The sequence below is a fragment of the Apis laboriosa genome, unplaced genomic scaffold (genome assembly GCF_014066325.1).
Source record: "Apis laboriosa isolate Shangri-la unplaced genomic scaffold, ASM1406632v1 scaffold30_cov140, whole genome shotgun sequence".
Classification (NCBI taxonomy): domain Eukaryota; kingdom Metazoa; phylum Arthropoda; class Insecta; order Hymenoptera; family Apidae; genus Apis; species Apis laboriosa.
Window position 1 is genome coordinate 251,464 of NW_025222776.1, and position 12,300 is coordinate 263,763.

Below are 12,300 nucleotides of genomic sequence, written 5' to 3' on the forward strand. Positions count from 1 at the left end.
ACGGAGTATGAAATAATTGTGGACATGTATTAGATATGATTAAATTTTGATTTTATATTTCTTACAATTTCGATTGAATTAATTCTTGTTTATCGATAATGATAGAGATAATGCAATGGTATATATCGCATAATTTCTTATTAATTTTGTTTATACGATTAATTACAACCTATGGAAAACATAATTTTGATTATACTCCTTTTTCTCAGAATATAATATTATAAATTTTAAATTAAAAAAAGTACCTGTACACATATATTCATGAACTAAATCTTCCATAATTTACCATTAAATATATTTAGAACTATAATTAAAATGAATTGTAATTCCATCATTATAAAAGATAATAATTAAATTTCATCCATTTGATTAGGTGCAAAAAATAATACAATGTTGAAATAAAATTTATTTAAAAAACCCAATTCCGTTCTCCTTTCCATAATAATGAATGAAAAGAGACAGACACCGTTTGAGAAATATGAAAATTCTTGCTGCATTCGTAGCTCGAGATTCGAGATAATAATCGCGTTCATATCGCTCATATGGGACGTGACAGATTAATCGATGAATGGTAAAACAAGACAAGGTGGTATTGAAAGAAGCATGCATAAATTATCGGGCACGGTTTTAATGCACGCGAGACGATCGTCTCGTCTCGTTATCCTTGTTACCGATCCAATCGATCGATACTCTTGCTACACTTCTTCTCCCTTTTGCCGCGAGTCGCACATTCGTCCCACGAATTATACTCGTGCGAACCCATACCCGCTGGGATATTGGGTGTGTGTGACGACAAGCGGCGCGTTTTCTTACCCCGAATAATTGAATTCCAACGTCGGGACGAAGGAACCTTGTTACACGGTGAAACTCGTCCGATATTAAACGTGACGGTGAACGAATCGTGATCAATCAGTAAATTACAAATTGTCAAAAGGATAATCTTTTGAGGCTTCTGGTGAACGTGAATGTGAAAAATTGTGTATCAGCTTTGTTCCTTTGTGATGTTGTGCGATTTCAAAGTGATTTAGATTTCTTTGCTTATAATTTGTCACTACGTATACTAGGTGAAGTGTTTTTAACGATAGATGTGTTGAATTAGAAAGATTGAAGAAAGGAGAATGAAATGTAAAAGTCGAGACGTTAAATGTCTTAAGTTTATTGTATCAAGATGAATTTTATTTAATTTAATCTAAGCTCAAATTGTTTATAATTTAATGAATGAATTATATTTTTATATATAGATCTTTTGTTTCGTGACTCGTGAATATATTAAAGAATATACGAAAAATACGTTAGATTGAAAGTTAAATTAAAGATTGGATAAGAGATGATTTCACGTGTCAAGAAATATGTAGAAAAAAAAATAATTTTTCTTTCACTTTTGGTTTTCGAAAAAATCGAGTTGAAACATATAGAGATGAAACGAATATAGGAAAATTTCCGATATGAGTTATTGGAATTATTGATAGAAAGTTATTTGATGTAAAAAAAAAAAAAAATATGGAATACAATTTTTTCATATTTTTTACAAAAAAAAAAATTGTTAAAATTCATCGAGTTTCAAGGATCTGATTATTCGAGAAGAAGAATTTAAATTAAAAAATTTTTCACTTATTTTCGCATGTAGAGAAACCTTCTATCAATAATCCATTTATATTCAATTGAGAATCGATATCAGTTATATTTTTATCTAACAAATTCTTTTTCAAATTCAATTTCTTTGAAAAAGAAATCACGAGAGAAAAAGTTTATTCTTTCTCTTTGAGTTGTTTTTACGAATGAAAATTACTCGTTGTAACATTAATTAAAAGAGTTTAGTTTAAAAGTTGCGTAAATATTAAATGTTCATAAATGTTTTATTTAAAAAAAATAGTAACAAAAATACGAAATGACAATGGCCTAGTTTTTCATTCCATATAATACAATAATGCAATGATAAGAACATTAATGATAAGAATACACTGTCGATATCTATTTAATACATTTTATTATTCTCAACCACTCCTTGGGAAATTTTAATTAAAAAATTGAAACAATAAAGGGAATACATAATATTATTTAGAAAAGTATTTAGTTAATATATATACTGTTTTTCGATTTATGTTAATTTATACGATAAAAAACAATAATTAAATTTGTTTTGAATTAATATAATAAACGAATGCAAATTATTTCGTATTTACAACGATTCAATAATTTAAAAAAACAAACGCAGAATAATTTAAAAAATACGTTCATATAATGTTACAATTATAAATATTCCTGATAACAAATCACAAGTATAAACATTCAATCTATATTAAGTTTATTTACCATACCATATAAATACCATATTTTTTTCAAATATTCATTATTATAATTCTAATATATTTTTATTATTATAATTCTAATATCTAGTTTAAATAACACGACCAAGTAGAAATCATAAATAATCGAAAACAAACGTCTAAATAATTACCTAGAAACAATTAACGCGAAGCTTAACCCCATCATCCGTTGAGACGAAACGAATTTCTGACACGGTTTCCCGAAATTTACATAAGATAACGCGTTTCCAGCCGAGCAATTATCTGGATGTTTAGCGTCCAATTTTAACACGCGTCGTGCAATTAACCGAACACGATTATTTCAACACCCTCGCAGAGCATTGGTGGAATCCCGTGTAAAAGAGAGACAGAGCGATAGCACGCGCTCGTTAAATGTTTGCTTTACGAATCCGGAGGCAAGGGCAAACGACTATTACATTGACCCGATTTCGAGCGGCAACATTAACCCGTGTAATATCGTTAAAGTGTCACAAACTTCTTAGAATCTCGACCAGTAAAATCTTTTTTACTACTTATCGTATCGAAACTGTTTCATGGCCCTTAGAGGTAATTCTGAGTTTCGTACGTTTGTAGAATTTTTGATCTTCTTTATGATTTATATATACGAGTAGATTGCTTTTTATGCATTTATAGAAAATTTGAATAAAATTTACGGGATATACATAATACGAAAAAATATATTATGTATTGTTCATTGATGTTTAAAAAATAAATATGTATTTAAATTCCATTTAGTTGAGAGTGTCATTATGTTGATTAAAAATTCGAATTTGCATAAATATCTATGGTCTAATTATGCATCTAATACGTGTGACACGTGATCTCTGTTCGAAAGTTTGTTTGCGATTTCAAAGTTCGTTTTGATTATGGATAAGTAAATTTTTATAATAGAATCATAATATAATACACATAATGCAAAGATTATTCTTTACATAATTGTGAAAGAATGTATTCTCTCTACGTAATTGTAAACATAAACGACTTAACAATGAACGTGTCATAAGAGAGAGAGAGAAAAATTTACGACGTCGACGAAGACAAATTATTCCAACATCAAAAACAACTCCAATAAGTTCTTACGACTTCGTTCAAACTTATTAAAAAATTCCAGCAACACCCATAACAACCACCACGACCCATCACTCGCGCTCGTGAAACGGCCCACAGCCAATTACAAGAGCTCGTTCCACTCGATAAGTGAAACCCTTCCAATTAACTCGTTCCATATTGCTCCTCTCCTCTACGACGATGTTCTCTCCTCTCGAATACAATAGAGGGTCGCGAGGAGGCGTGAAGAAGAATTTCGTCTGACGAAATGAATGGCATTGATCCAATCTGTCGGATCTTCGAAAGGAAGGAAGGAAGGAAGGGTCGTAACGTGGAGAGGAGAGGTCGAAGGTAGCGAAAGGTAGTGGTGGTGGTGGATCCGTTGTTTGACATTGATCGTCGTTGGTGGTCGTTGGTTGCCTCGACGACATCTGTATACCCTCGTTACGCATGAGACACATTGTCACCTTTTTCCAAGTGGTTTATCCGTGTGTCGAATCGGTTGTGCCGGTGAGACAACGTGCCGCTTACACGGACAACTCGGGCTGATTTAAAAGCTGTCACATGCAACATCTGCCAATGCACACGCACCACTCAAGGTTGACGATCCCCACCGGCAACCGCGGCTTCTTCAATAGTTATAATTTACTATAAAACGGCAAAACGGCCACGGTACCTTTAGACTTTTCACGCCTGGCGTAGCCACGTGCACTGGACGTAACCTGTATACATTATATATATATATATATATACATACATACAGTGCGACATCCGAGATCGGGATCGGCAAGGCTGTAATCGACAACGCGCTGATATTTCGGGCATTGACACGTGACAATGCGACCAACACTCGTGATCCTGTTCTGGATAAGTTGTTGCGGCCACGCGTTACCGCGAGTGGTGAGTTCCCGTCTAATTAATTTTATTTCGATCGTGAAATAGATCGTTTGAAACGCTTGTAGGCGTATGGCCGTTAGAGAGGCAGGTTAGACAGAATAAAGTTACTTGGAGTTACTTATCGTTATTTATTATTCGAATAATCGCTGAACACGTTGCACGAGCTATTTAAGCATAATGGCTGTGATATTGTATAATAAACGTTATTTCGAGCATTTTAAATAACGTTATTAGTTGATATAGTATTTTATATTTGGAATTTATAATTGATTAATAATTTAATTAAAATATCCAAAGTTTCATGATTTTATTTTTCAGATTAATTAGATATCTAAATGAATCGTATTAATATATTAATATTTTATTTATTTGTTATTTGTTGAAATTTATATATTTACATTTTTAATAATAATTTACATTTTTACAAATTATTAATATATATTTTTTCAACATCACATAAGTTAATACAATAGTGATGTCGAATTCATAAAAAATAAAATGATTTTATTATTTGTAAACTTAAAAATTATAATGATTAATTATTATTTTGTTAATATTAAAACTATATTATAATTATTGTTACATACAGATTTTTAATATTTTTTTAAATCTCTAAAGTTGAGTACTTAAAAAAAGTATTTATTGATTCTATTTATATTCATTGAGACTATTCATAAATATGATAAGTTATGTTCTATAGATGATATAAAAAATGGAACATAGAAGATGATAAAAGTAATAATAGTGATATTTTAAATCATATGTTCGACGATAAATAAATACCAAAAATTGTTATTTGAATTTACATGTTTCATAAAATTGAGGTCAGAATTTTATTAGAAATAAAATTTATATGGCATTAATATAATAAAAGGGTGGAACGAAATATAAAGGTAAAATTCCTTTCATGCTATTTATGACTTCTAATACAGGCCAAAGATTGCCTTCTTCAGTGATATTTACGTTCAAATCTGATTTTTATCAACAAATTCTTTTAAATAGTCGTGAATAACTTAAAAATTATTTTTTTTAAAGATTTAATAAATTTTTATTTATTAATAACATAATATTTATTATGAGCAAATAATATTCTTTACAATCTATAAAAAATAAACTTTTTATTAAAAAATTCAAACTAGATATGAATAAAAAAAATAGGTAAATATTTGAAAATAAAATAGATTAAAGAATTACACAATCAAATAAATAAATGAATTATAAGTATCAGTATCAAAAAATAATATGTAAATATATTTAATATGTAAAAATTGTAGAATATTTAAAAAATTTTTTCTTGTTAAGCATATAATAAAACATTATGATTTTTGTTATAGCATACGTGACTTCTCTTCAGTAGTTCATTCTCAATTCACTTCATAGCTTTCTTATCCCAGATTTAATTCATCAGATAGATATCTCAGAAACAATTCACCTAAAATGTTTCTATTTATCTTGAATTTAATGTGAAACGATTACAATAATATTAAATAAAAAATACAATTGTACAATTCGATTGTACAATAATTATTTCATTTTTTACTTAGATATCAAAGGATAAGGAAAAGAATCTACCAGCTTTAAATGTTACGAGCAGCGAGGTAGATCATCTGAAATCGATAGATGAAGTCTCTTACATCGATTTCGATCCAATTTCTTCGATTCCACCAAAGAAACCGAACGTCTGCAACAACTGTGGTAATTAATAAAAATCGATCGACTATGAAACATAATTACTCTTTTAAAACTGTCATCTTGAAAATAAGGGGTGAAAGAGTCTATAACTACTTTCATTAAGATCTTTATTAATTACAACACTGTGCAACAGTAAAAATGAACAAAGAATTTTTTTAAATAAAAAATATATAAAAATATATAATTATAATATAAATTGTAATGATACAATGATAAATTTTTGATTGAATTTTTTTAGATTGATTAAAAATTAAAAAAATTAAATATTATTAATAAAAATTCTATATTTATTGTAATATATATATAATGAAAAATTCATTTTTATATTGTTTAAAATGCAAAAATGATGTTTTTCATAAATTTTTCATAATTTAATGAAATAATAAAAAGAATTATTATAAAAATTATTCAAATTTTACTGCAATATACACTACAATAATTTAAATTTATATTCATAACTTTGTAATAAACAATTCATTTTCACATTACATTGAAGAAAGTATCACTTAAAATTTATTTTAAACACATATGAACAGAACAAATATAAAAATTATTTTTACTTAAAAAGTTATTTTAAAACGGAAACGATAATAAATAATGAAAATTAAATTTTAAAAATCTTTGAGAAAAATATAATATTTTATCTGTGTTAACAATATTTACGTATCTATTGTAGTCTGTGGTATAGGACGGAAAACAAGAATCATAGGTGGAAACGTAACAAGCGTTTACGAGTATCCCTGGATTGTTAGCATGTTTAAGGAAAATGCATTTTATTGCGCTGGCAGTTTAATCACGCGAAAACATGTACTCACGGCAGCTCACTGTTTGCAAGGGTGAGTATCAACGCGAAATATCGTATATTCTATTTATTTATAAATAGAATATTCAATTCTCTATTCAATTTTTTATCGAGTAAAATAAAAAATATAAATAAATCGAATTTTTTAAATTTGAACGTATTAAAATATTATTTTGAAATAAATGATTCATACTTGTATCGATTTTCATTTTATTTTATTTATTGTTAGATGCCGATTCAAAGATCCATGTTTATCATATACTGAAAATGATGATAACTATTGTGAGTTATTGATAATATTCAAAAAAAGAAATAAAAATTTTTCGTAGAAAATTTAATAAAATTTCATCAATTTCATAATCAAATTATATTTGTTTTTCATAAATTTTAAAGAATTTTTTCTAATTTCTCTGCTCTGAATTTTTCATGAAATGTTCTGTACATACGTTTTCCTTTTTGATCCTTGTTAATCCATTTACTATGATTAAATCAAGCGTAGCTAAAAAGATTTAAAGCTTTTCTTCAATTTCCTTTCTTTGCCTGTAACAATAAATCTACAAATTTACACAAGTTATTCATCCAAGTAATTTATTAACTTTTCTTCTGTATACGTTTATTTATCTTTATTTATTACTTTACACATGGCATTTTTTATTACTATTTCAATTTTAATAAAAATCACTTGAAATCGAAATCAAATAATCATATCATTTAAACGAATTATTTTATTTTTAATATAAATTTATTAGAAAAATTGTAATTTTTAAATATAAAGATATTTCTAAAACAATTTTCTAATAAATTTCAGGTTCGACAGAAGAATGATCAAACTTATGTTAGCGGATAATGATAGAACGAAAGTAGACAAAAATGCTATAATTCGTCGTGTCAAGTCGGTCATTATACACGAAAATTTTAATAAATACAGCAAATACAACAACGATATAGCCATTATCGAAATGGATCGACCAGTGAATGTGAATGGTATCGTGCGAACCGCCTGTTTGCCCAAAGACAGTGAGTACACTTTTGCTGTTATTACGAAAAATAGCGCAATAATGTGCAGTAAAATATGTATCTCATAATTCGCAAATAAACGATTTAATTTGAAGAAATATATAAAAAATATTAACTAATCTTTCGTGCTTTATTTAAAAAGTCAAATTTTTTTTTAATAATTCGAATTTTAATAACAGATAAAAATTATATATTTTATAGATATTCCATGGATATTATTTATTCTGAATTATTTGTTCGATTAATTCGCATTTTAGTAACGAATATTTCTTTTAAAAAAATATCGTGTGTTCTAAAACAAGAAAAGCGTGAAAATTCGTATAAAATAGAATATAATTTGCAGAAACTATCGATTATACCGGAGCAATAGCTACAGCAATTGGTTGGGGTCAAACGGGGGAATATGAACCTGTGAGTAATAAATTGAGAATAGTCAATCTCCCAATTTTGTCCAAAGAGGAATGCGATGAAGCTGGTTATTACAAACATATGATCACCGAAAATATGTTCTGTGCAGGATATTTGAAGGGTGAATTCGATGCTTGCTTCGTAAGAGAATAATCAATCTTGTATAAAAATTTTTTTAATAAATGTTTTGATTTTTTTTAGAATAAAACAATATCTAATGTTGTTTTAACATAATTATGAATTTGAACTTTTGATTGCAATAATATTAATTTGTAATAGTTGTAATTCAAATATTTTATTATTCTACTTCATAAAAATTAATCAATCATATAACGTTATATTATTTTTAGGGTGACAGTGGTGGTCCTCTCCATGTGAAGAACACGTTTGGATATATGGAAGTAATAGGTATTCATTGACAAATTATTCATTGACCGTTACAATTTATAATTACATTTATTTAAATTCTTTCTATTTCGTTAATAATTATTGTTTTATGATATTAACGAAAGAAAATATTTAATTAACGTTACATATTCAGGTATTATTTCATGGGGTCGTGGTTGCGGAAGACCAAAATATCCGGGAGTTTATACAAAAATAACAAATTATCTCGAATGGGTGAAAGATCATCTACACGAAGAATGTATGTGTCCACCATCGTCACAAAGATATTAACTTTCTATTTCAAAAATCTTATTAAGATAAAGTACATAATTTATACGATCATACATACCTTTCGAATATCAATCTTTCGTTACGTAACATTTTTAATTCCATTAAGATAATCGACGCAACAATACGATCAGTATTATATATTCCATAGTTAATAAGTTTTAAATTTTATTATATGTTTATAAATATTTACACAGATGTTTATTGTTACTTGACAATCTGATTGTAAATAATTGTTGAATTTGATAGAATTATCGAATCATAGTTTATCATGTTAATTTTTTGCAATTATGTTATTGCAATTGTAGATACAATTGCACATAGCTGAGATGATCTAGTCCAGTGTACATATATATGACGAAGTTCCGATTTTCTGTGATGTTCCGCGTTTTCTGTATATTTGAAACGATTGTTGAATAAAGAATTTCCGTTTATCTTGATATTATTATCTTTGAAACCTTTCACTAAATGTATTGGAAATTACACAAACAATAACGAAAGAGTTGTAAAAAGACGAATTTAAAGTTGTAAAGAAGCTGTAAGATAATTATTACATGATAAGAGAGAAAGTTAACAAGTTAAAACTTTTACTTTGGATTCGCAAATACTTTGATAAAAACAGATGGAAAAAAATAATATCGAATATCATAATTTTGAAACTTGTGAAACTTTCTTTCTCTTGCAGTTTTTAATTTTTTTAAATTTACAACTCTGGTTATTCATTTTTTCATTTCTTTAAATCTTTTCTATATTATTTTAATATATTTATAATATTTTTCCATCACAATTCATAATGTAAATGGCAAAATAAAAATATTTGAATATTGTAACTTGTAATTTGAATTATCATAAAAAAATAATGAATGCAGAAAATTAGAAAAATAATTCTACCAATAATTTGTATGAATAAAAATTTCGATTAAAATTCAAAAAATTTCAATTAAAATTATTTTATATATAATATACGTATTTCTATGATAAAATTTTGTATAATAATAAAATAATATAAACAATAAAAAAATAAGTAAACCGTTAGAAAAATATTTTTACGAATAAAAAATCACAACGTTTCGACCATAATTGAAAAATTTCATTTTTCTCTAAAATTTTTCGATCTCGTTTACCGATTAATTACGAGAAAAAAAAGTGCAGGTTACGAGTAAAAAACCGGTAAAATCTAACGGTCGAGGAAAAATGACTCAAAGAAAAGTTGGACTTCATAACGAAATAGATAAAAGTTAGATAAAAGATAGTTCTCGATCAAGATGAATTGATAATAACGGAAACTGGGTCAGCGGTCAGAAACGTTTTGCTTTCAACGATGAATGTGGGTTAGTGAAACCTCCAGACCGTTACCAACGACTCCTAATTCTTCCCAAAATGAAACAGAAATGGCAATCGAATTTATTGTGTAAAATAACTTATGGAATATTTGTTACACTATATAACACGTGAAAATTAATTATATATTAATAAATAGTAAAAAAACGTTAATATATGTAATGTGTAATATATATTATTATTTATACATATATAAAATATTAAAATACGATGTAATATACAATAAATATTTCTTCCTTTGATTTTTAATAATAAATAGTAAGAAACATATAAAATTATAAAATTTTTACTATTTTTCTAAAAATATTTTATAAAAAATTTTATACTCTTTCGATTTTGAAAAATAAACAATAATTCTTTCTATTAATATTTTTTTTTTAGATTTTAATAATAGTAAAGAAACTAATAATACGTGTATGTTATGTTATTATTATATTATGTTATGTTATATATTAATTAATTACAAATTTTAATATTTTTAAAAATTAGTAAAAATGTTTCGTTTATTCAAAGAAATTTTCCATTCCTTTAATACTTTTGTCTTCTTAAATGTAAATTAGTGAATTAGTTTTAAAGTAAAATTATCAACTGCGGTATAAAGCTCAAAATTTCGGGGAAAATTTAATTTAAAGTCTTTGAACAAACAGCAATCATTGATCGAATTCGTGATCAGTTGAAATGCTAAGAACAATCTTAATGGTAATTCTTAGAAAGAAAAACGTCTTATTGTGGGTCGTAAAAGGCACATGATCAGAGGACACGAAAGAAGTAACCGTAAAAATTGTGACGATGAGCGGAGAACTTTTTTAATAAAATCTTTCCGTGGTAAAACTCGTATTTCTCGCCTCGTGATTTCATTTGTCAAGGATGGAGACACGTCCACGTTTGGTCGGTCGCTAAAAGAGAAATTTTTTGAAAGGATAAATCGAAAGCGTGCCTCCTTTATCTGGTTAAGATGGGGTGTATCGAATCGAAGTAATAAAAGTAACGTTCACGATGGAAAGATTTCGTATTCAAGATCATTTCGAAAAGATATTTTCATCGTATTCGATTTGATCATTGAAAATGTTAGGAATTCTCTTTTTGGTATCCAATAATCTCAACTTTCATGCGGAAAAAGCATTTCTGGAATTCTCAATTTCTATCATTGGAAAAACGATCGATTAATCGTTGAATATATTCCAAGTTTCTCTAACATTTACCAACGTTAAAACGATTCCATATCCTGTACTAAAGAGAATAATTACCATTGGAATATCAAAGAGTTGCAAATTGAAACTTATTTGCAAAATTAAATGCAAAATTCAATATACATTAATACATTGACATTGTAATATTTGATACGTAATCTAATTTTTTCATGCTGCTTATTTTCAAAATTTCGTTGAATGATTTATAAAACGTAAGATTTTTAAACAATTTTATATTTAATTTTCTCAGAATTAAATTTTTTAGAGCAAAAAAATCTTCTATTTCTAAACAAAATATTAGAAAAATATATATATGTGAACAAATCTGACAATGAATATATATATATATATATATATATAGCAGATGTCATATTTATTCCTAACCTCACTTTTTTGTTATTAATCTTAATAATCTTAGAATTATAATACTAAGTTTAATGCAAAACTTAATAGCAGTAAAATTATAGTATTAAAATGGTAATACTTAAAGAAACAATAATCATAAAATTAACATCACTTATGAATGAAACAAAATGTTTTTTAACTAAACAATAAAATCATATAATCGTTACAACATTCACATAAATATTATTTAATTGAATCCAAATATATTAAAATTCGTATCGTATTAGCATCACTTTCACTACATGACTACAAAAAACTTGGCAGTAAAATAATAAAGAAAATAAAGTGATAAAGAAACGTCTCGTGAAAGTGATAAAGAAACGTTTCGTTGAAAAAAAAAAAATAAGAATGCACAATGCTACAAATTCCTTTTTTTTTTGCATAAAAAATCAAAACTTTCAAATTCTCTCATAATTGTAAAATGAAAATTAAAAGTAATCTAACCGACAATGGAAAAATCGAGCGACGAAATATTAGGAAATGGATCGCCGAATGGAGG

At 26.7% G+C, this 12,300-nt stretch overlaps 1 protein-coding gene across 1 annotated transcript in view; it reads left to right on the forward strand.

The window, feature by feature from the left end:
• The window catches only part of LOC122714466 (soluble guanylate cyclase 89Db-like), a 33,489-nt gene extending 24,621 nt beyond the window's left edge, over nucleotides 1–8,868 (forward strand). The window contains exons 13-18 of the mRNA XM_043935813.1: nucleotides 5,816–5,966; nucleotides 6,640–6,799; nucleotides 7,574–7,782; nucleotides 8,126–8,331; nucleotides 8,541–8,598; nucleotides 8,732–8,868. Coding sequence (XP_043791748.1) covers nucleotides 5,816–5,966; nucleotides 6,640–6,799; nucleotides 7,574–7,782; nucleotides 8,126–8,331; nucleotides 8,541–8,598; nucleotides 8,732–8,868 — 921 coding nt within the window. The remainder of the gene's footprint in view (nucleotides 1–5,815; nucleotides 5,967–6,639; nucleotides 6,800–7,573; nucleotides 7,783–8,125; nucleotides 8,332–8,540; nucleotides 8,599–8,731) is intronic.
• The last annotated feature ends 3,432 nt before the right edge of the window (nucleotides 8,869–12,300 follow it).